The sequence below is a fragment of the Delphinus delphis genome, chromosome 4, assembly GCF_949987515.2.
Source record: "Delphinus delphis chromosome 4, mDelDel1.2, whole genome shotgun sequence".
Taxonomy (NCBI): domain Eukaryota; kingdom Metazoa; phylum Chordata; class Mammalia; order Artiodactyla; family Delphinidae; genus Delphinus; species Delphinus delphis.
The window spans coordinates 106823077-106849326 of record NC_082686.1 but is presented as its reverse complement, the minus strand read 5'-3'; the positions used below and the strand labels follow the sequence as shown (position 1 = coordinate 106849326).

Sequence of the window (26250 nt, the reverse complement as noted above, 5' to 3'; positions counted from 1 at the left end):
GAGGGCCCCCAAAAGCAAATTTCACAACACCGTGTGGCTGTTTCCAGGACTAGAAAGAATTCAGTGGTGCTCTTGGGGCCGTTGTGGCCGAGGCCCAAGAGGCAGAGGTCACGTGTGCTGTACGTCACCTCACACACTTACCTGATGACCACAGGTGAGGGGAGGCCTTCCACATTCCAGCTGAACTGAAGGAAAATGAGGACACAGGTCGAGGCCAGGATGGCTGCCCACGTGCCTGTCCCTCTGCTCCCCACATGCCTCATCCCTGCCCTCCAGGGACCAGAAAGGTCATTGTAGGGCCCTCACTACTTGCCAAGCATAGCAGCCTCAGGAGGTCAGTAATCGTCATTCTTGGGTTTTTCCGATGAGACAGGCCTGGTGGTGAGTGGGGAGCTGAGCCAGAGAGCAGGGCTTCCTTCTAGAATCCCATTTATTTTGGCATCTGGCAGGTCTGGTGAACGCAGCTCAGGTCAGGTCCCTCTCCAGGAGGATTCTGAGTTTGGCAGAGGCTGGACCCTGACGGGCAGCCCCTCGCTCAGGCCACGCTGCGGCTTAGCTGCATGGCAAAGTCCTGCGCATGCTCCTGCACAGTCCGGCGGGCAGCCGCCTGGGCCCTCTTCTCCCGCGCCGCCCCTGCTGCAGCTTGGTCAGCCTCTGCTCCCGCCGCTTGCAGGCCTGCAGCTGGCGCTGGGCCTTCTCCAGGGCGTCAGGTGCGGCCTCAGCCCGCCGCTTCCAGAGCAGGCCGCTGCCCATCCGGTCGCTGGGCTCGTTTTGGATGGAGGCTCCGGCGGGTGGCGGGAGGCGCAGCACGCAGGCCGAGGGGGAGGCGGTCCTCGGCTCCAGAGGCGACGGCTGCCGGTTCCCGCTTGGGTGCCGGATCAGTGCTGCGGCCCGCTTCATCTGCCTGGGCGCCCAGGGGCCCCAAGAGGTCTGAGAAGGCGCTACTGAGGCGAGCCTCCAACCTCTCAGCGGGGGAGGTAGGCAAAGCGGCAGGGGCTGACGCCTCTTCCGCCGGAAGGCAGGTGACGTCAGGAGGTGGAGGCGGAGAAGTTGGCATTGTGGGCCCTTGGCCCTCAGAGCAGTGCTTACTGCGTGGCGGGAGCTGGCTGACTTTAGGAGGTCCAAGTGGGTAACTGTGCCCCTGGGTCCTGGTCGTTGGGCGGAACTTGGAGAAGCACTCAGATATTGTGGGAACTGCTCCCTCCTTCAGCCTGTGATACCCACTGATTCCCACCAGTTCAAAGCAGTTCTCCTCAAAGTGTTTGAAGCAGATGTACTCGGGTGCTGGGTCCCACAGGCCCTGGCCACTGGGGTCCAGGCACTGGTAGTTGGCCAGCCACAAGCCTCGCCTCTGGTTGTCCTTCTTGGGAAGCCTGTTGAAGAAGATGCCACGGTTGCACGTCTCGCATGTGTCCCACGTGCACTTCCCTGCACGGAGCAGTGATGGGACGTGGTTTCACCATTGTTGCGCTGAAGTCTGGCGAGGTGTCATACCGAGCCGTTTAGCTTGTCTTCTTTTTTTAAAAAAATTTATTAATTTTATTTACTTTATTTTTGGCTGCGTTGGGTCTTCGTTGCTGAGGGCAGGCTTTCTGTGGTTGCCGCGAGCGGGGGCTACTCTTCCTTGCGGTGCACGGGCTTGTCATTGCGGTGGCTTCTCTTGTTGTGGAGCGCAGGCTCTAGGCGCGTGGGCTTCAGTAGTTGTGGCACGTGGGCTCAGTAGTTGTGGTGCACGGGCTTAGTTGCTCTGCAGCATGTGGGATTTTCCCGGACCAGGGCTCAAACCCATGTCCCCTGCATTGGCAGGCAGATTCTCAACCACTGCGCCACCAGGGAAGCCCTCTAGCCTTCTTAATTGTAGTATTTTTTCTGATCATTCTCTTGGGTTTACTAGAAAGATTTCTGTATTGTATCTGTACCTTTTATACATCTCACGGCTTATTGTGTCAGCTAGAATTTCCTAAGCTATTTCACATAAAAAGGATAAACGAAAGAATGCGGTTTAGTTTCTGGTTTTAGTTCCTGATTTTTGATATATACAATTTTATGGCCAAAAGCAAGAAAATACTGTGTTTTAAATCATATAGATGCACCACTTTCTATTTTGAAAGTTTAAATATTTGTTTTAATTTTTTTCATGTCCTTTCAGCATCTATAGAGGTAACCAAGCATTTTTTTCCTTACCTGGCTTATGGATGTGAAGTGTTACGTTATCATATAGTATGAAATTTCCGGATATTAATCCATCACCATATTCCTAGAATGAACATCACTTGGTTTGGTGGACTGTTTATTATATTTTCTTTTACCTTTCTCCTTTGTTGGTGAGTGTATTTTTAATTTTAATGCAGCAGACTTATTACTTGTGCCAGAACCTATATAGCAAATAGGTACTTATAGAGCCAAGTCATAGAGAAAAATGGAATATTAGAGGGCAAATAAGTGATGCTGACTTTTCCAAAAATCTCTGCAGCAACAGAAAAACCGAAACCATCCTTAGGGGAGAAAAATAACAGAGAACACCATTGGGCTAAAATCACTATCTTTGGCCATAATTGTTCTTGTAAAAAGCAGTTATTTTAATGGCATCATCTTCAAATATGAAGCAGCATCATATTGGTTACTTTATGTAATAAAGGGAATATACATAAAATCAGATGAAACAGAACCAATACCATAGACAGAAGGAAGCCTGTATTCCAACTGTAAATGCTAAGATGGTTAATATGATTGCTCCATAACATTTTCTCTAAGCTCTCTGGACTCCAAGAAGAGGAGGAAATTGTGTACCACAGTGCTTCCAGAACATATAATCGTACCTGGTACATAGTTGATGCCCAGTAAAGGTTCATTAGTTTTATTCATTTATTTAATTTGTAAAAAATTGAAGTATAGTTGATATATATATCACAATGTACAATATTATGTTAGTTTCAGGTGTGTTAGTTTCAGGTGTACAGCATAGTGGTTCAGTATTTTTGCAGATTATATTCCATTATAGGTTATTATAAGATAATGGGTATAATGCTATATAGTAAATCCTTGTTGCTTATCTGTTTTATATATAGTGATTTATATCTGTTAATCCCATACCCCTGATTTGTCCCTCCCTTCTTCCCTCTCCCCTTTGATATCCACAAGTTTGTTTTCTATGTTTGTGAGTTTGTTTCTGTCTTGTATACATTCATTTGTATTATTTTTTTAGATTCCACATGTAAGTGATATCATATAGTATTTGTATTTCTCTGACTTATTTCACTAAGCATAATATTCTCATTGGTTTTAATTGAATAGGAAAGAAGATTTTGTTGGCACTAATTTTCAGAATTTAATTATGTGAAAAAATATATTTATGAATCTTAATTTAAAATTTAATTTAAAAAGTAGGAAATAAGAAAAAAGTCTCCCTTTTCCCCTACTCATTACCCTCCCACAAAGAACCAAGTTATTACTTTCTTGTGTATCCTTACAAAGACTTTATATACATATTCAAGCAAATGTACATATGTACGTAGAGAAATATATGATACACATACATACGTGCATATACATATATACTCCCCCACTCCTTATTTTACACACAAATGGTAGCAAAATGGACATACACATCTGCATCTTGCTTTCTCACTTCATACTGAATCTTGGAGATCTTTTCAAACTAACATATGAAGAGTTTCGCCATTCACGTTTATGGTAGGATAGTATACCAATGTAAGGAGGTACCATAGTGTATTTAATTTGCCCCCTATTGATGAACATTTAGGCAGTTTCCAGTCTTCGGAATTATGAAAAATGTTGCATTGTCTAACTTCATATGCAAGTTACTTCACACTTACAGGAGCATGTGCATAGAACAAATTCCTATAAGTGGAAGTAGATTGGTGTCTCTCCATTACTCTTCTGTTTTATATTTTTTCTTGGTTGTTATTATCACTACTGTGAGTACTACTACTGCTACACAGACGAGCTATAGAATCATCTTGCCTAGTTCAGAAAGAAAATTTCTGATGATGTTTTTATTAAAATATTTCAACTAATTTAGGGATAACTGACATATTTATGATGCTGAGTTTCCTATGTAAGAATATAGCATGCCTCTCTACTTTTCAGGTACACTTTTGTGTCCCTCAGAAAGATTTTAAAGATTTCTTAATCTAGAGCATACACATGTATTCATGCAGATTATTTATATATCTAGATACTTTATCTTACTGTTGACATTCTAAATTGGTTCTTCTTGGTGACTATTTCCACTAACTGGTTATTGTTATATAAAATCTACCAATTTCTGAACACTAATTTAATACCCTACCAATTCACTGAATTCTTTTAATGTTAGAGTGTTTTCAGTTGATCCTCTTGGATTTCCAGTTATGTTCTCATGTTATTTGCAAAAGATGGCAATTTTACCTACTCCTTTTTAAACTTTTTGCTAATTTTATCTTATTAATTGTTTTGGCTAGAATCTCTAGAAAAATGTAAAAGAATTACATTATACTAGAAAGTCTTGTACAGTTCCTAACTTTAAGGAAAATACTCCTAGAATTTCTCTAGTAAGTATTATGCTGTTTTTTTGTGATGTTAAGATATATTTTATAATGTTAAGAAACAGCATAAACAGCATTATGCTGTTTTTTTATAATGTTAAGAAAGTACCAATCTATTCCTGTTTTATTGAATTTATCTTTTAATCAAGAATGGATAATGAATTTCATTAAATGCCTTTTTAGAATTTATAGATATATTATTTTTGCCCTTAGATCTATTAATATGATAAATTATAGACACAAATTTCCTAATGTCAGTTATCTTTGCATTCCTGGAATATATCCTATTGCATCCTGGGAAATTAATTTTTTAATGTGCTACTGGGTTTGGTTTATTAATATTTTATTTAATAATTTTGCATCAGTATTTGAGGGATTTGTCTTTATCTTTGTCAGGTTTCATACCAACTTTATGACAATTTCATAAAAAGATTTTGGAAGATCTTTCTTATAGCCTTATTTAAATTTTTTTACTTTCATGTATTATGGCCCAAGAGAAGTGAATTAAAATTTCCTACAACTAATGTATCTTATCTTTTTTTCCTGGTATCTCCTAAAGTTTTCATTTTATGAATATTGTTGCTATATAATTTGATGCATAGATATTCTTAATCTTTATAACTTGTGAACCAAATCCTTTGTCGTAAAAATTTCCTTTCTTTGTCTCATTTAGTGTTTTTGGCATATGTTTTTCCTTGTCTGATATAAAGATCATGAGTTCTTTCTTTTGGTTTGCATTTTCCTAGCATCATTTTCTTATTTTTAACATTTCTTTTACATACTTTTACATTGATTTACATCAAATGAATGGCTGTTAATATAACTTTGTATAAAACAATTTAGTAGTCATTATTCAATGCTTCTTAATAGCTGAAGATATGCCTAGTATATAGGTTATACAAAAATAAGAAGGTAGTACTTGATCATATGATTCCAAATCATTCTGTCAGCACTTTTTTAAAATTAATTTTTATTGGAGTATAGTTGATTTACAATGTTGTGTTAGTTTCTGCTGTACAGCAAAGTGAATCAGTTATACATATACATATATCCACTCTTTTTTAAACATGGTGGGATTACATGCAGAGTTCACAGATCTTCATTTGAGAACAGAGGGCCCTGCTTTAGCAGATATGTGGACAAACTGCTTCTCAGAATTTTCAGCAAAGAGGATTAATTTTGACTCAGTGTTGACTTTGTCTCAAAGTGTCATTTCATGTGCTTTATTTGGTAATTTGGCATGGTACAAAAAATAATAATAAACTCATATTAGTTTTGAATATGTGGCATATGGTTTTGCTGTAAATATCAAAAGGATTTGCTTTAATTTGAATTAATTTTAACATGTACTTTAATCAAGTAAATTATTGTTTTTCATCTTTTTATTTTTACATTTTCTAAATCATTTTATTTAATATATGTCTCTTGTTTGCTAGCTTTTGCCTTGTGATCCCATCTAAAAGTCTTTTTCTTATAACAAACAAGTTTGACCATTAGATGAAATGATATGATAGATATATTTGATCTTAGTATGTCATTTTATTTTGTACTATGATTTTGTTTTTTCTTAACTTTTGGAGTTCAGTTATTTTGCTAGGAAGTGGCACATCTTGGGTTAGACACAAACAAAGCCAGAAGGCACAAATAACTGTGTGAACAGGTAGCCTAGACTCCTATGTCATCTACTACTATAGAAATGACACCTCCAGGACACAGTCGTTTGGCAGGTTCCCTTATGATCTGCTGACAGAGTAGGAAAACATCTGAACTTGGACTACTGATGGGTTAGCTCAGTATGTGGATGGAAGTCAAAATTTGACTGCTGTTACAGTGTAGACCTAGTTAGAAGTAGACCTTGAATGACAACAATAAGAGAAAATTCTCCCAATGGACAGAGCTTCAGGCTGTGCACTTGGTCATTAACTTTGTATGGAAAAAGGAACGTACAGGTAAGAGCTAAGACTCATGAGTGGTGGCAGATGGCTTGGCTGAATGGCCAAGGGCCTGGAAGAAGGAAGATTGAGAGATCAGAGATAAGGAACTCTGAGCAAGAAACATGTGGTTTGATACATGGAATTTGGCACAAAGTGTAGATATCTTTTTTATCCCATTTTAATGCCCATGAGAGCATTAACCACAGAAGAGGCACTAAAAAAACAAGTGGATAGAATGGCTTAGATGACATCAGCTTTATCATAGCCACTACAGTGTGATCCAGTGGGTGCATGAATGGAGTAGCCTTGGGATATAAGCTAGGCATCACCCAACAGCATAAGCTCCTATTTACCAAGGTTGATCTTGTTATTATTGTCACTGCCTAAGCGTGCAGTCTGCTGGCAACAGAGGTCAGTGCTGAGCCCCCAAAATGGCACTATCCCTCAAGAAAACCAATCAATCATTTGATGGCAATTTTTTTGCTTTAGGTCTTTCCACTCCAGAAAAGACATCAATACCTATTGAATAGATGTAATCAGAGTTTGAGTTTGCCTTTCCTGCCCCCAGGTCTTAAGCCTCAACTACTATTTAAGGGGTCACAGAGTATGTGATCTGCTGACATAGGATCCCACAAAACATTGTATCTGACCAAAGAACCACTTTACAGCAAGGAGGTTCAGCAGTCAGCACATGATCACGGGATTCTATCACTTGTTCTTATCACATACCACCTGAAACTGCTGGACTAGCAGATCAATCGAATAGGCTTTTGAAGGAGCAACTCAGCCAAATACTCTATATGAATGGGCCACCATTCTCCAACAAGCAATATATATACATACATACATGCTAAAATAATGACCATCGCATGGTGTTGAATTCACTATGGGTAGAATACACAAGCCTGGGAACCCAGCCACTCCAGGTTCCCGAGTCAAGAGACCAGCAGAAAACAAAAAGAGCTGCCATCCTGGCAAGGGTAATTGGCCACAGCATTAGGAGGAGGTTGGGCTGCTGTTACACAGTGGGGCATCTGTAGGCACTCCCTTGCCCAATTTTGATGTAAATGGACAATGGAGTAGTCGCAGCCTAAGAAGGGCATGGAGACCAGGGTCTCAGATCCCTCAGGAAAAAGCATCTGAGTCCCCAAACTAAGAAGCAACTTAAATCAGCAGAGGTGCAAGCTGAAGGTGAGGAGAATCTAGAATAGGTGGTGGAGGAGGAAGACTATATCAGCTTTCTTGTTGCTGCTGTAATGAATTATCACATATTTAGAGGCTCAAGAATTTGTGTTGACAAATTAATTTTCTTACAGTTCTGGAGGTAAAAAGTTGAAAATGAGTCTCATTGGGCTAAAGCACGGATAGTTCATCTGGAGGCTCTGAGGGGAGAATCCAATTCCTTTTCTTTTCTAGTTTCTACAAGTTATGTGCATTCCTTGACTCATGGCCTCCATGAGCCTCCATCTTCAAAGTACATCACTCCAACCTCGCTTCCATCATTCCATCTCCTTCTTCTGCCTCTGACTTTCTTGCCTCCCTACTGCAAGGATCCTTGTGATTATACCAAGCCCACCCAGATAAAAGAGAACAATGTCCCCATGTCAAGATCCTGAACTATATTACATCTGAAAAATCCCTTTTGCCATGTAAGGTAAAATCCATAGGTTCTGGAGTTTAAGATGTGGACATCTTTGGGGAACCATTATTCAGCCTACCACTGAGACGATGAGTACCAATTGCAGCACTGATACCAACTGGAGTGGTAGAGATCAATCAGCATCTCTGAGAAGCTGCTTCCGTATGGGGAGAAATGATTACATAAAGCAAATGGACTCACATGGTGCCAGGGGTAGACTGTAGTGGAGACTATGCTACACTGCCCAAATCCCCTGCTAGGAAAAAGACACTCATTTTCTCAGCTGGTTCATAGCCAAGTTTGCCTGCCAAAACTGTCCTTGGTCAAAGGAAATGGCCTCACCCAAGATTTTGTTTCTCCCTTGGAGCAGTCATTTTAAATTGGGTCCCTGGAACCCAGTTACCACAGAGCTTATATAGATGACATTGAGAAACATACTAAACCATGCCTAAACAATCATTTAACAACAAATAGCAACGAGATTTTCATTTGGATGAAACAAGCCTCAGTAAAAGTTGAAGGTGCAAATCAATGAAAGCACATGGCATATATATGTGTCTTGGTTCATGAACACAAAGTTCAATAACTTCCATGCTAAGAGAGTACTGAATTTTTAGGAAATTTTGAAAAAGCTGCCTTGGAATGACGCTGGAGTGTACAGGATAGTGTCAGTGAGATTGTTGAACCAAAGGCATATATTCAAAGATTTCTAACTAGCAAAGTTGAGCAGCTGTCCATAAGGATAAATCACTTCACACTGGTCGTAAGTTCAGCTGATATGTTAATATATTAGGTATAGGTGCACCAGTTAGGAACCTTCTTATTACTGTGAACCTCTTGAAGCTAATAATTTCTTATTCCATACCACTGCACTAAAAATAAAGAGATTTCTCAACTGGAAATTTTATATATTCAAATTCCTATGTATGACATGAAGAAAAATTTATTCTCTAAAAAGGAGATTTCCTCCAGTAAAGGGAAAAACCTGAATTAGTAGTTAACTGCTTCCTTCGGCAGATATTCAAAAAGACAAAGCAAAACAAACAAACAAAAACAAAAAAACCCAACCTTTTTAATTCTTTTAATGATGTAATTGAATAGTTTAAAGCTTTCTGGTGAAGAATCAGCTTTGAAGTTAGGGTTTTCCTGATTCACATTCCAGGAAACACCCTGTTCTTATGAAATATATATGTGTTCATATGTATGTGTTTATGCTTGAGCACAAGATTGGGTTAGTACCCATGCATATTAAAATGAGTATCTTCCAAGGACCAGATCTATTTAATAGCAAACCCATCAAGCTGAGTTTAGAGATTCATTCTCACAGTGACCTGGTCATTGTCAATTTTAAAGTAATTTATCCTAAAGTGGTGGGCATGTCAAAATGGAGGAGTAGGACAATGAAAAAGCCACGCATCGTGCTGCTCCAGGTCTAGTTATCAGGATGGATAACTCCCACTCAGCCATAGACACCACACCTCCACATCACCATCCATTAACCTTTCAGTCACCCTTCTCTATGTTGTAAGCACTCTTCAGGGAATGGCCCACTGGCAAAAGGGAATGTGGAACCTCTGAAATAAAATGGTTGGTGGTGGGAAGAGTGGATTTGGCATGAAAGTAGAGGCTTGAGAGAGAAGAAGGGAGACATCTTATGGCAAAGGATGGACCATTTCTCTTCCCCTTTAGAGACAGTATAACATAGTGGTTATGAGCATGGGCTCTTGGGTCAGACTGCCCAAGCTCAAAGCTATGTTCTGGTCTTATCAGCTCCGCAATCTTGGGCAATCACTTATCTCTCTATAACTCAGTTGCCTAATCTTTAAAATTGGAATGTTGTTAATATTTACCTCCTATAGGAATAGTTGTGAGGATTAAATGAGCTAACATACAGGGAAAGGATTTACAACAGTGTGTGGCACATAGTAAGTACAGATAAAGGTTAGCTATTACTATGTTTATTATTTCTCTTAAGGATACCAGAACCCTAAAAGCCAGCCTTGGGTTTATAACTTACAGAGAATTACAGATATTGCCTTCTTTGGTTACAATTTTTATACATTTATTCCATAACCACTAAATAACATACAGCACAAAAAAGACCACATAGTTACTCCTCGGTTATGGTCACATTCTACATTGGCGTCCATACGGATAATCCTTTGTATCACTCTTTCCACTTTAAAAACCACACCTATATGCATACCTCATTTATTTTACCATTCCAAGAATCTCCAAACTCAAGACACTAACACTAACAACAACAACAAAACCAAAAGCTGTCCCAGAGATGATAATATCACTGGGGTTCCCAGCAGAAGCAAGTATAAAACTGCTTTGAGGGATAAAACACTCAACCCTCAAGCAATTCAGTATTCACACAAGTAAAATCCTTATTTAAACACAACTAAAAAATTCAGATTTATAAAACACTCAAGGAAATAAGAAACTAAGTCTCTAATAAGCAGATTAGATACTCAAAAATTTCAAGTAATAGAATTATTGATCTCAAATTATGCAATTATATGTTCAAAATGATTCAATGTATAAAGGAAAATTATTATTTTTTTTTGCAGTACGCGGGGCTCTCACTGTTGTGGCCTCTCCTGTTGTGGAGCACAGGCTCCGGACGCGCAGGCTCAGCGGCCGTGGCTCACGGGCCCAGCAGCTCTGCGGCATGTGGGATCTTCCCGGACCGGGGCACGAACCCGCGTCCCCTGTATCGGCAGGTGGACTCTCAACCACTGCGCCACCAAGGAAGTCCCAAAGGAAAATTATTTTTATGAACAAAGACCAAGTCACTTTAAAAAGGACCCAAAAGATGTCAAAAAGAACCGAATGAAACTTAGAATGGAAACCAAATGAAACTTGGATGGAAATCAAATTCCAACCCCCAAATACTCAGTGGATTGGAATATAGAGCTGAGGAAACGAAAAAACAAAGTATCACATAGAGATGGAAAATATAAAAGATGAAGAGACATAGAGTTCCAAAACATTTTTTTCCTGTGATGAGAACCTTTAAGATCTACTCTCTCAGCAGCTTTCAAATATGCAATACAGTGTTATTAACTATCATCACAAGGGGAAAAATTTGTAACTTTGATGGTGATGGATGTTAACTAGACCTATTGTGGTGACCATTTTGCAATACATACAAATATCAAATCATTATGTTGTATACCTGAAACTACCATAATGTTATATGTCAATTATACCACAATTAAAAAGAGAGAGACATCAATAAAATAGGATAGAATATAAAGGATATGAGGGCAATTCTTTGTGTCTGCTTTGTTTACCATTATATTCCCAATATCTAAAAACATTGCTGGAAGATAGTAGGTACTCAAAACATATTTTTGGAATGCATAAATAAGTAAATAAATAGGATTTCCAGAAGGAGAGATTAGATGGGAAAGGCAATATTTGATATAATATTTAAGAACTTTCCAAGTTTGATAAAAGGCATAAAACTCAAAAACACAATGAGGATTAAGTAGAAGTACACAAATAAAACCACATCTAGACACATAATAGTGAAAAACTATAACATCAAAGGCACAGAGAAAACATTAAAATAGAAAAAAGTAGATTATGCATAAAGGAATGACAAACTGACAGCAGATTTCACAACAGCAATAGTATAGATTACTGAGGAATAAAAAGACTACAAATCTAGAAATCTATATCCAGGTAATTATCATTCAAAATTAAGGGCAAAATAAAGACAAAAAGTCTGAAAAACAGAAAAAGAAACATTGAGAGGGTTTATTACTAACAGGCCTTCACTGAAGGGGCTTTAAAATGTATACTTCAGAAAGTAGGAATTTGGATTCAAAAGGAAAAAAAAAAGGAGGAAGAGAATAAAAAAAAAAAAAGAATGGTGAGAAAAGAAACAGTACCTTAGGTGCTCAAAGTAAGCATTGGCTGAATTTAAAAAAACAAGTCAGTAATTTTAAAGAATAGTTTTGAGGGCATTAAACAAGGTAGAATAAAAGTGCTGCTTAAGAATATGTAAGATGAGTATTAAAGTGTTCCAACTTCCTTGTGGTAATAGGAGGAGAACAGAGCCATTGCATAATTTTAGACATTCATTATAATTTATCAGATGTAAGAAGGTGTCAATTATAAGACCTACCATTACGAAGAAAGAGAAAAATGTGCCATTTAATTGTGAGTTACATCATGCCTTAAAGAAAATCTTATGCACGGCACGAATTCGTTTCTTTGAAATTTCTTTCATCTATTCTAAGGGAATTGCCTGTTTCTTCTGCTTTCAGTTGCACTACTTACTATATTTTAATAGGCAATCTTTTACAAATACCTCAGTAATAAAAAGGTATTTTTATTTTGTTTTGTTTTAGGTTCCATAAAGTTCTCAGTTACTGTTTTGCAAGAAAAGATGGAATTTCTATCTTTCCCCTAATGATGAATATTTCATTCATTAATACAGAATTTATACCCTGGTCCTCTCTTTCCATGCCTTTCTGCATTGCTAATAAGTTTTTGTTTCAGTGCCACATTATATTTAGAAGTTTTGAAACATTTTAAATGTATATTAACTCAATATTGGTAATAATAATGCACATAATTCAGTTGGAATGGTAACAATATGCAAAGCTATGATAAGTTCATGCATACGTGGGCAATGACAACTATATTATGCCTATTGCCTGGCCCATAGCAACTGTTAGATTTCAATCAATTATAAAATGTATACTTGTTTCAGAGATATAGATATGTGAAAAGTATCTTAGAATTGATGAAATATAGTGACTATGTTTGCTAAAATTTTAAAGGTAACTACTAAGAGACTAGAAATAGAAATTTAAATTTTTTAAATGCCTCTCTTAGCAATTGGCAGTCCAAGCAAAAACAATTTTATTAAGGCTATAGAAAATTTGAACAATATAATTAATAAGAATTCTTTAATTGACAAGCTTAATGTCTTATGCTCAATGATTAGAAAATACGCATTCTTCTTGGGCACATATGAAACATGTAAAGAGGCAGGCAGTATAGTGTGGTGCTAAGAACTGTTTCTGAAGCCAAACTCTCCGAACTTGATTCTTGGCTCTACAATTTACTAGCTATATAATCTTGGACAAGTTAAATTACTAAACTCTCTGTCTCTCAGTTCCCTCGTCTATAAAATGGGGGTAATATTAGTATATTTATCTCAAAAGTTTAGAAAGGAAAAAGCATATTAACTTGTGATAAGCTCTTAGAACAGTTCCTGGAACAAAGCAACTGCTACATAAGCATTAGCTATTACTATGTACACAGATTAGCCATAAACTATGCTACAAGCAAGTCAAACATTTCCAAACAATTGGTATCATGCAGTTAACATTCTCTGACTACAATGCAGTTAAATTTTAACTCAACAAGATTACAAATATTCTTTGGGACATTAAAGCACAACCTTCTAACTTACTTATGAGTCAAAGAGGAAATCACAATCAATAAAGTATTTAGAATTTATAATGAAAATACTATGTCTCAAAAACTTGTAGGATAAAGCTAAGTGGTACTTAGCAAGAAATCTATCATCTTAAGTGCTTATATTAAAAAATAAGAAAGTAAAAAAAAGCAATAAGCTAATCATACAACTCAGGAGATGAGTAAAAAAAAAAAAAAAAAAAAAAGCAGAATACAACCAGAGAAAGAATAAAGAGGAAAATCATAAACATTAAAAAAGAAATTAATAAGAAAGAAAGATCCTATATAGATGCTAAAAGCTTTAAAAAAAGACAAAATTCTAAAAATATTGATGAAAGAAAATATCAGTGAAAAAGAGCATTTAAATACAGATGCAGCAGAACACACACAACATAATGCAAACATTTTTATGCCAATCAATTTGAAAACTCAGATAAGATGTACAATTTCCTAGAAATTATATTTTATCAAAAGTGACTGAAGCAAAAATCCTTCCATTTTCTTCAAAGAAATTGAATTAGTACCTCAGAAATCTACCCCAGAAAACCAAACAAACAAACTCATGGTGCCCCAAGGGTGTTTTGTGAGATCAAGGAATAGATCATCACCACCTTATAAAACTGTTGTATATAATAGAAATGTGGAGATATTTCCCAACTCATTTTATGAGACTAGTATTTATACTTTGATACCAAAGCCAGGTAAAATTAGTAGAAGAAAGGATAATTATAGGCCAAGCTTACAGTTCCAAAACTCCTTTAAAAATATGAAACCAAATCATGAAATATATTAAAATAAATGTAAAATTTTATTTTATCCCAGGAGTGTAACAATGGCTTTATATTTTAAAAATCTATTACTGCAGTTCACCACATTAACAGATTAAAAGAGAAAATCGGATTATCTAGAAAAAGCAGTTGATAAACTTTAACAGTTCTTAGAAAAATACAAATGAAAGGGAATCTCCTTAATCTGACAAAAGATATTAACCAAAAGCCTGGAGCAAACGACGTTATACTTACATTGCAAAGTCAGAAAGCTTCCTTTAAAGAAGGAAAAAAGTGTATCTGCTATTCCTATTGTATTCAACATTGTTCTCGAGAGCTAGTCAGGACAAGGAGACAGAGAAATCAAATAAAAGACGTAAGAATTGAGAAGGAAGAAACAAAACCATCATTATTTTAAGATAATGATTGTATATATAAAAAATTCCAAAGAATGTGCTTTTCTTTTCTTAAAAAAATCCTTTCTTGGACTCCCTAATTCTTTCTAATTACCACTCCATTTCCCTGTTCCTCTTGGTAGGAAAATGCCCAGAGTTGTCACGGCTCATTTTCTCCAAATCTCCTCCCATTCTGTCTTGAACTCCAATCCAGTTTTCACTCCTCTCTACCCAATGATACTGTTTTTGTCAAGTCACAATGACCTTCATGTGCTGAAATAATGGTCAGTTCTCAGTCCTCACATCACTTGACCTATCAGCAGCATTTGACATCGCTCTGTCCTTGATAGTGTCCACCTGGCTCTCAAGACATCACGCTCTTCTGACTTTCTTCCTCTTTCACTGGACCCTTCTCTCAGTGTACTTGACTTGTCCTCCTTCATCATCTTTTTGATCTTTGTGCGCTGGACTCAGCCTTTGGACTTTCTTCTTCTCTGTCTACACTCACTTCCTTGGTGATCCCATCCAGTCTCAAGGCTGATGAGTTCCAACATTAAAATGTCCAGCCCAGACTTCTCTGCTCAACCCCAGACTCATATATCCAACTATCTACACTATATCTCTGCTCAGATGTCTGACAGCTCAGACTTTACATGTCCAAAGAACTCTTGATTCCTTTCTACCTCTCCCCCACATCTGTTCCTCCCAGTCTTCTCCATTTTACTTAACAACAATTTTATCATTCTAGTTTTTCAGGCCAAAAATCTTCGAGTCCTTTCTCTCTCTCTTTTTACATGCTGTACCCATATTAATGAATCTTGTTTGTACCACTTTCAAAATATATCCAGAATCTGAACACTTCTTATCACCTCTATTGCTCCAAGAGTCTCTGTTGCTTCTTATATCTGGGTTATTGCAGAAGCAGGTTAATTGGCCACCCTGTTTCCACTTTTGCCTTTTTGCAGACTCTTTTCAAAACAGGAAAAGGAAAGTCAGATCATGTTACTTCTCTGGTCAGAACTCTCCAGCTCTCTGCCCAAGGACCAATACGATCCAGCCTGCCCTTTCCTTCTGACCCGATCTCCTATGATCTTTCCACTTTGCTCCCTCTGCTGCAAGGACACTGACTTCCTTGCTGTTCCTCAAACACTCTAGGCTGCCCTCAACTTAAGAACCTTTGTACTTTATGGTTCCTCTACCTGAAATGATTTCCTGAAGGTATCCACAGGTAATGCTCCCTCATCTCCTTCAAGTTTTGCTTAAATGTCAGCTTCTTAGTATGGCCTGCCTTGTCTGTTCTACTTAAAATTTCAAACCTCCAATTTTATGTCCCCATTCTTCGTTTTATTTTTCTACATAGCACTTATCCTCTTCTAATATACTACATATTTTCCTTATTTATTTAATTTTCTGCCTCACCCAATTCAATGGATGAAGGCAGAGGTTTTTTTCTTTTTTTTTTTGGTCTATTTTACTTACTCCTATGTCCTCAGCATATAAGTGTCTGGAACATAGTAGGTACCTAATAAATATTTGTTGAATAAATGGAAAAAATTTATAAGTAATAAGAGAGTTGAGGGAGTTTACTGGACATAATATTACTATACAAGTGTCATTTATGCTATTATCACCTCAAAAATAGTTGAAAATATAATTTTTTAAAAGGGTACCATTTATAACTTCAGCTAAAAGCATAAAATATTTATAAATTTTAAAGAATGTATAAGACTCAAGAGCCTTAAGAAAAAAAATCATAAAACCTTATTGAAAGATATTGAAGAAGATCTAAATAAATGGACAGATGAACATTATCTACAGATAAGAAAACAGTACCATAAAGATGTTAATTTTCTTCAGATTAATCTATAGATATAATGAAATTTCAATCAAGATACTGACAGAATTATTCATGAAACTTGAGAAGCTTAATACCAAATTATTAAAGAACAGAATGAATCAAAACAATTTTAAAGAAAGAGTTTGGGGATACTCATCCTATTGGATACCAAGATGTTACAGTAAAAGGCAAGCTGGGCTTCCCTGGTGGCACAGAGGTTCAGAGTCCACCTGCCGATGCAGGGGACAGGGGTTCGTGCCCCGGTCCGGGAGGATCCCACATGCCGCGGAGCATCTGGGCCCGTGAGCCATGGCCGCTGAGCCTGCGCGTCCGGAGCCTGTGCTCCGCAACGGGAGAGGCCACAACAGTGAGAGGCCCGTGTACCGCAAAAGAAAAAAAAAAAAAAAAAAACGGCAAGCTATATTTGGAGTAAGAGACATGCAACATACACAAAGTGATAAAGGCTTTGTAGAAAAATATACAAAAAAAACTCCTTTAACAAGAACAGATTCTTTTTAAACCTCAAGAGAAAAATGGAAAGAAAAAAAAAAACCCAAACCATAAAGAGGTGCTTTACTTAAAAGAAAACTCAAATGGCAAATAGCAAATAAACATATGAAGAAATGGTCAGACTCCCTAATAATGAGAGGAGTGAGGGCTTCCCTGGTGGCCCAGTGGTTGAGAGTCCGCCTGCCGATGCAGGGGACGCGGGTTCGTGCCCCGGTCCGGGAAGATCCCACATGCCGCGGAGCGGCTGGGCCCGTGAGCCATGGACGCTGAGCCTGCGTGTCCGGAGCCTGTGCTCCACAACGGGAGAGGCCACAGCAGTGAGAGGCCCGCGTACCGCAAAAAAAAATAATAATAATAATGAGAGGAGTGAAAGTTTAAATAACAATCAGACACTGCTTCACTTAAACTGACACTTTAAAAATCTGATAAAAGCAAGCATTGATCAGGAAATAAAGCCACTGGGACTCTCATACTGTACATGTTTGATGGGAGTGTAAATTGGTAAAACCACATTGGAGAGCAATTTGGTGGTTTATCAGAAAATTGAAAGTACACAAAACGCCAAAATTAGTTGTTTCACTACTGATTTGTGTACACTAGATATTAAGCACATTTGCCAAAATTGTTAATTATAAGAATGTTCGCTGCAGCACTGTTAAAATAGTGAGTCCATCAAAAGAAGATTGCATAAATAAATTGTGGCATAGTCATGTGATGGAATACACTATTTCACTGAAAACAAAAGAATTGGAACTTCATGTACCGACATAGATAAACCTCAAAAACATAACATTGAGACTTATGACACTATTTATATAAAGTTTAAAAACATGAACTACAGTGCTATAAATCATTTTTGAGCCGTGCATATGTAGCAAAGAAATAAAAACACGTATGGATAAATACCACAACAGGATATTGGTTTCCTTAAGAGAGGAAAGGGAGGTGCATTGGGTTAGAGAGACACATGCAGGTGATAACAATTCTATTTAATTTCTTAAATTTGGTGATTTTTGTGTACCTAACATTTTTTTATTGTTAAAAAAATTAAAGAGAACTGGAAGACGGGTAGATCGATTAGGCATGGGTGCGCATCGTGGGAAAGGTGGTGCTGAGAGTATGAGAAGAGGCTGAATGGATAGGGAGAGAGTCTCACCTGGATAGTCTGGAAAGAGGGAGCCTAGGTAGTCCAGATAAGACTTGAAATGAAAAGACAAAACTTAAAGGTGTATTTGGGAACTTAGAATTTCGAGTGAGAAGTCAGTTTCTCAAATCAAGCCTGAGGATAAAATATTTTCGAGCTCTGTTTTAGAGTAACTGATGGGAAAAAAGGGCATAGACTGCAGAGCAGAGTCTAGTAACATTCGATTGTTTTATGAGTGACTTTGGGGGAAGGATTAGAGGCTTGCTTACTGAATTTTCAGATTCTGCAAAGCTGGGAATGATAACTAATATATTGGACAGAATCATGGTTTTTTAAAAGGTATAAACATTCTGGAATGAGGGCCTAAAGACAAGAATATTATTTCAATGGTTAAAATGTGACATTCTATACTTAAAAAATTTTTTCAGGTTATCTAATTACAAATTTTGATTTAACCTGAGGGTCTTGGCACGTCAAAGGATAAATGTGGCCAATTGTGTGATGTTACTATTGAAAAGAAGTTTTAGAAGCAGAGTATCTGACTAGAATCAGCAACTGTTCCAAGCAATTGGTTCAAGTATTAGGCAATGATAAATTACAATAATAAATTTAAAAGATTCCAGAGGAGGGTAACCAAAATTCTGAGAACATAGGCTACAAAGAGGCATCCTCCAAAAATCTGGAAAAAAGATTGCCCTTTGAGGATTAAACAAACAAAAAAACCCACTTGTATGAGTGGGATTAGCTAATAACTACAGGGCTAACGCAAGACACTACCTATACATGCGTGACTTTACAGGTAAGTTAAATACAATCTCCGGGAGGTAGGGCTAAAATGTGATTATAATAGAGGAGGAAGACGCATAATCAGTAATAATATTCCTTGTCTAGAGAAAGACTGGGTAAATAGAGTCGGGGAGAATAGCATGGAACACACAATAATTCTGACAGACGTTATACTTTTCATTATAAATCACTAAGTCACCATTATGTTTCATACTTCTGATAGCATAATTTAAATAGCATTTCTCATGTACTGACAAAATTGAGTTTCCAGACCAGAGACTGGTGTAAACTATCCCTGCTACAGGCCCTTCTTTGTCATGGAAAAACATAAGGATATTCAGCTGGGAAGAGAAGCCAGAGGTGAGACCTGATACCTATCTGCACATGTTTAAAGTTCTTCTTGTAGGAACAGAGGTTAGATTCTCTTGATTGTTGAGGGCAGAGAATAGAACAAAGAATAGTAGAAAGAAAATACATAGACTGCGATTTTATTAGGCCAAAAGGAGGAACACACTAACAATTTGAACTTCCAACAGTGAGACAGCTATCTCTTTGACAGTTAGGATTCTTTGTTCATAAGCAGCAGGAAAAGTTTGGATAGCTGTAGCAAAATAAACAAACAAATAAAATAATTAAAAGATATGAGGTGGCTTGCAGATTTGAAGGGAAATTTGTAGTATCTAGCCTTAGAAAGACAATGACTGAGGCAGCTATAGTCATAGAGGGACAGGAAGCAAGGACTGTTTCTTTGGGACACCATCATCATGATAGCTCAACCCTTTGCTGATTTCTTTTCTAGAATTACTGGGAAAGAAAATCTGATTGGTATAGCTTGGGTCAGGTGTCCCCACTCCTGCCTTCCCCCCTCCCTGTCAAAGGCAAAGTAGAAAACCTTGACTCAAGGCCCCATCAAGGAAGGCGTCAGGCAATGGGAAGGGGCAATTTACCAAAGGAAAATGGTGGAGCAGGAAAAAAATATCAGAAACGTACTATGTCCCCATCATTGCAAAAACAGAAGGAGAGGCCACCTATTTGTCGAGAATCCTAAAGAAGGGATTTCTGTGCTGTAAGGAAGTTGGACAAGACAGTTTAGAAGGTCCTTCCAGTTCTATGTTTCTAAAGAGGAATTGAGAAGTGGAATTGATTACTGAGACCCAGGGTCATTAGGAAAGGCCTAAGAAGGAATATTTATCTGATCTTGGTTATAAGGGAAGGATGGGATGCAGCTAACAGGGAAGTAACCATAGAGTTGGCATGGTCGTCCAGGGGACTGATCACTGGCCTTGGTCATTGAATGTCATGGGTATTGAGGCATCATGGATACACTTTGAACAATAGAGAGACATGTAATAAAACCTGGCTTAGGAAATTTAAGCTGGTAACTGTTAGTAGATTGAACTAGAGAAAGGCAAGGCCAAAGGCAGGGATATCAATTAGTTTGAGAGCCTAAGCCAAGGTGATAGCAGCAGGAAGGGAAGGGAAGCAGCAGATGAGAGGCATTTCTCATGCAGTGCCTACAGAACTTACAGGAAAAGGCGAGAGTGAGAGAAAGAGGTCAAGAATGACTCCAGGTTTCAAACCTGGAGACCTAGGAAAAGGGTAGTATAACTGGAAGAAAGGTGACAACTTCTAATTTAGATATATTGAATCTGAGGTGATGGATATCAATTAGTACGAGCTTGAAATTCATCGAGAGATATGAAGGCTGAAAACATAGATCCTGGATTCCCCCATGTAGAGATTGCACTTGAGGATATATGAATAGATGACTTTCTATAAGAAAAGCATAATGCAAAAGGGCAATTAAGTCCTTTTAGAAAGAGGCAACCACTAAGAACTAGAACCACTAGAAATCATTTCAGGAATAATGAAACTTGAACTGGCTTTTAAAGGAGGGGAGCTGGGAAGGAATGCCAAACAGGGACATGTTTATAACCAGGATTGATCAGCAAATTTCAAAACTGGATCGATCAACATGATCCCTGCATTTAAAAACTGGAATGATCTGCATGATTTCCTCTAAAAAAAAATTATTCTTTTTATTCTGCCACCTATCTACTCTGTGCCATGGTTACAGATAGAGAATGGAAGAAATGGGATGTGACAGAAATTAGTAGATGTAGATCTCAAGAGAACTACTAGCTCTCCAGACCTACTTGTCTCGTGGGATGCTAAGTGGAGGGCTTAAAGTATGGACAGTGCTCTTGATGACAAAGGACATGCCAGCCTTAATGGTTAAAAGTGGGGACACATAATAGAACTCACCAGTCCTGAAATTCTGAATTTGACATCTGTGAGACAAAGCAATTGATGAAGAAACAGAAGAAATCACTGACACTAGTGACCTCTAGTGGAAATAGGCTTCAGGGAAATATAGATACAGATACCTAGATATACATACACATATTTTTCATTAGATTAGATAACATCAGTAGCACATTCAGCCAGTTTATTTCCAGAGGAGTATGAAGGAAGGGACTGCTGGAAATAGCACACAAATCCTACCCAGAAAGCGGAAATGTACCAGGAATACTTTGTTTTCTGAGTCAGACTAAGTTGATTAATTTTCTGGACACGTAATTGCTGTCAAAGACATTACCTGAGGAAAAAATAGTGTTTGGGCAGTGACTTCACTTGTCACTGGGCGGACTTGGCACGTTAATGGCAGCCAACAAGAGAACGTGCTGACAGATTTGAGGAGGAAGCAGCACTGGTTGCTATGCCTTTTAAGCATCTTTTATGACATGGAAGAAAGCTGTTATCTCTGAAATATGTACATATTTGCTATTCAGTATTTTATGGCTGGAGTCCTGTCTCTTTCCTTTGCCTGGTGGGTGTTTGTGCCAAGTGTTGGCAAAAACACTGTTGAGCTGGGAGGATGGGAGGGGATAATTGGTGGCCTTGGCCTTTGAAATGGGACCAACCTGCAAGCACAGTCAAGAAGGTCAACATCCGACCACGCCAGGCACTCCACACACGCTCTCTTTCAGAAGTGCTTTCAGGATATATAATCTTGACACTGAAGAAAAGCGAAGGAATGGGAGGGTTGATGGAGATTTTAAGTTTGTCTAATCATACTGGGGGCTAATAACGGGTGAGTTGAATTAAATGGGTGGGGGGGGCGTGTAGAAAAAGGAGCAAAGGAAAGGTTCAAAAAATGGAGATTATACAGAAGCAAACAGAATCAGCGTGATTAAGCCCTGGGCAACTGTCACTTCTGGCAGCAGAGAGATAGCTGTCCTGGTCTCGTATTACCTGTGTGGCAGGAGGTGTCACCTTGCCTTCTTTCATTATTTAACCCCCATCTCAGGCGCTGCTCTTGTGCAGCTCGGTGAGTCTGCTTTCCCCCAGATTTGCTCCCTCTCCTCTCCATGTCATTTCAAGGATGTAGAAACAACCTTTAGACAGCCTTTTGTGAGAATTCCACTCTGGTCTGCCATTTCCAGAGTTCTGGTCTCTGTGAATGGGCAAAAGGTGGTCTGGGTGCTCCCCAAGTCAAAGACTTCCCTGGTATTATTTCTCAGATGCCAGCTAAACCACAGAGAAGGGTTAAGAGAGACCAACATGAGTGGTCCTTCCTCTTTCCTCTGCAAAGATCTTTTTCCCCAGGATATGTACAGTCATTTAGCTCCGGAATAGGTCATTTCAGGGGTCTAGTCTAAGAACGAGTTTACTTACTGAAGACGAGCTAATGATTTTAATTTGCTCCAAGGCTTCTGTCAGGCTGTCTTCAATTTCAGAGTCATCTAAGGAGAAGAGGTCACCGGCTCGTGAAAGATCTTTTTGTCCCAAGACCAGTCTGAAGAGTTGATGCATGCTGAGGGGTCTGACAATCAATGGACTGTCTGCGGGCCCAGGACCATGTGTCTCAGTCACCAGAGGCTAGTGAGACAAAAACATGTAGCAGGACATAGACTTCGTATTCCTTGAAAGGTCATTTTTCTCCAGACTTTGAGGTCTTCTTTGACACGCTCTGCAAGAGAAACAAATGACACAAGATAGCCTTTAGTAGGATGGCATGAGCTCAGAATGTGAACTTGGTGCCCAGAAGAGAGAGAGGAAAACAAAGACATTTGGAAATGTGCATGGGATCACAGATTCTGGCTTGACGATCTTCAAAAGAACTCTTTCCTTATTTTGTCTCAAAAAGTCCTGTCAAAAATGATTCTATTTCTCCAGAATTTAATTTGAGCCTCAAAAAGCAGCTTAAATCCCCTACTTTTCCCCTTTCTATATCCTTTCCATATCCTGTCCTTCTCTCCCTGCCACAAGGAAACAAGTGGACCAGCAACAAATATGCCCAATACTTGCCAGATTGTCCCCAAACAGATTCCCATGGGAACCAAACAGAAAAGGGCAATGAAAGGAAGATAGAACACAGGAAACACCTTTTAGACCCACTGCCTGTTTCCTGGACGTGGAAACCAATGCTTAACTTACCTCCTTGGCGGGGCTTCTTGGCTGTATTGACAACAGGAGCTTCCTGAACCTCAGTCCAGAAGGTGCCCTATTCTTATGTGCTCTCTAAACAAATGGCTATGAAATAAAGAACTCTGCCTGGGAGTATGAGACCAGATAAATCTCTATAGAACGTGAGCGTGAACTTGAACACAGAGCTTGAAGGTGAGAACGTTGCAATGAAGGCTAAAGGGGAAGGGTTTTAGGATCGGGCAATCCTCCCTCTATTCCCAAAGTTGAAATAATAAAGTCCCATTGTAGTTCTTACTTAATTAACAGCCCACAGAGAGTAAGGCAATGGTACCAATTAAATAACTGATTATTCTCATCAGCTCCTTTCTGGGCCTAATAAAACCATAGACCATTTGCACTGGTAGAGACCTTAGCAATCATTTCATAACCAGGGAGGTTTAAGACTTCTTTGAGGCCTCACAGTAGCTGTGGCAGTGCTCTTCTCCTGTTCTCAGGCCAGTGGGTTCCCCCCAAGTTTACATTAGAGTGGAGTTACCTCATACATACAGGTAACTTACAAATGCAGCCACTTGTTCCAAGAGCGAGAGCTGAGACTGATTTATGTAACATAAGCAGTTTATGTAACATAAGCGATTCTGCCCAGCGTTTCAGTCTGAATGTGTTCCCCAGAATGAGTGTGAAAAGGGAAAGTCTGCTGCTCCCTTGGGTGTCCCCCCGTGAGCTATCACTGTGGCAGCACCTCTCTGTGCTGAAAGCACTTTTAAAGTTACATACTCTCCATACAACATGCTCTCTGAACACAAGCCAAATCCATCATCAGGCACCTAACTGAAGAAGCGATCTGTAGTATTCCAAATGGTGCAATTTACAGGCCAGTGAAGAGATGTCAAGGGTAGTATTGCCTACATGCGACTTCTGCACTACCTACCAGCTTTAGAAAAATGACGCCCAATACTTACATATGCTTGTCTATATGCCAGATCCTGGATGCTTTGTAAACATTAACTCGTTTAATCCTCATAACAACTGTATGAGGCTATTTCATTCCTATTTTACAGGTGAGGAACGCAAGGCATTAAATAACTTGTCTAAGCCACATAGCTAGTAGATTAGAGAGCTGGGATTTGGACCCAGAGACTCCAGTGCTGGGCTCCCAGTCAATAACTGCTGTGGACTGATGATGACACGTAAGACTCCACGTGAAGCTACCATTAGGAGTAGAAACCTCATTAGTAACATTTGAGGGTGAAGATATGGGTAGGGTCATAAAGCAAGAAGATGAATTCCTCTTGCCTCCTACACTGACCCTGCATCCTTGTCCATCTACACCCTGGCATTCAGGCCAACCAGAGAGCAGGAGAGTCACAAGGAAGAGAGGCTTAGAGGATGAGAAAAGAACGAGAGGAGTGGGGAAGGTTTCAGGGGATGGGGAGAGAGGAGAGTGAGGATCCTACAAAGGACCTTTGCATCCTGGCAAATGTGGAGGGGTGAATTACAATATCTACAAGAAAAATTAGGGCAGTGTTTTCCTGAATTTTCCCCTGCTCCCCTCGCCCTCTCCCACTCAGGTATTTGCAATGGCAGAGTCTCTGTGAAATAATATTCAGGAAAATAAGGTATTGGATGGAAATTACTTCACCTTGACCAGTCAGCTTGTTGGTCACTATCAGGCACTTCTGGAAGCAGATTGAGCTGCCCCAGACATGGCAGAGCTTCTCAAGCTGGAACTCGAGAAGGAGCAGAAATACATGCTGGGGGAGAGGGGCACCCACAGGGTTCTCCTGGGCTCCTTCTTTTCTTTTCACACTTGCAGTGACACCTGGTGTGGAGTCCCACGTTCATGCTTCCAACTGCAGCTGTTACTCTTGTGTGTCCACCATGTGCAACATTGTTATTCAACACATAGCCATACATGAAAACTTTCACACATCCAGGGGTGGAGGAGGGAGAGAGGAGACTTGTACCAAACATTCTACATTACAAGGATGACCCAGAGAAAAGTCGCCGAGGTACTACAAAAGGAAGTTTGGGGAAGTACGAGGGAGAGAGAGATCTCTCCTAGGGCAAGATGACAAGGAATGGGTCTGTGGAGGAAATGGTGTTTAGCCAGAACTTTCAGGTTTCATTCAGTGCATGTGTGCTGAGTACATACTAAGCCACCTGCTTGTCTGGGGCCCCAGATTCAAGTTCCAGCCCAGCCAGTCAGTGGTCATGGGGCCTTTGGTTCATGCTCTGCCCTTCCCCAAGCCTCAGTTTTCTCATCTGCAAAACGTGTGTAAGGCACACCTCATCTACCTCATCAGGTTGTTTTGAAGATCAAAGCAGATAACACACAAAAGAGCACTTTGTAAAATAATGACACCACCAGCTGATGTTTAGTGGGTGTTTACCATGTGTCAGGCACTACTCTTGAGAGTTTCCCACATAACAAGTCACTGAATTCTCACAACAATTCCATGCAATGAGAAACTGATGTCCAGAGAGGAAAACAAGCAGTCCAGGGGGACCTGGAGAGTAAGTTGCAGAGTCAGGATTGAAAGCAGTTGGTCTCCCAGGACAAAGCCCCTCTCAGGACTGTGTGTAGGTACATACATGACTGTGCATGGTAATTATTGAGCGCCTCCCTTCCATCTGTCCTCATTTAAAGAGCACCCTGCATCCTTATCCAGTCCTCCCTTTCCTGGATAAGAATCAACAGGGCATGTTATTTATTTTTCAGCAGCTCCGGTCAATGTTTTGCTCAGGTGTCTGGCTTCTCTTGCTGCTCTGTTTGCAACAGCCCAGAAGGTTAGAGCCGGATCAAATTTTACCTCAT

General features: G+C 39.2%; 1 protein-coding gene and 1 pseudogene across 6 annotated transcripts in view; both read right to left on the bottom strand.

Moving 5' to 3' along the window:
- VEPH1 (ventricular zone expressed PH domain containing 1) overlaps window positions 1–26250 on the bottom strand; it is a 218207-nt gene that overhangs the window by 187194 nt on the left and 4763 nt on the right. For all 6 annotated transcript variants that reach the window (XM_060011229.1, XM_060011231.1, XM_060011232.1 and 3 more), the window contains exon 2: window positions 22683–22977. In XM_060011229.1, the coding sequence (XP_059867212.1) occupies window positions 22683–22820 (138 nt within the window). In that variant the 5' untranslated portion in view covers window positions 22821–22977. The remainder of the gene's footprint in view (window positions 1–22682; window positions 22978–26250) is intronic.
- LOC132423901 (THAP domain-containing protein 7 pseudogene) lies at window positions 536–3682 on the bottom strand (annotated as a pseudogene).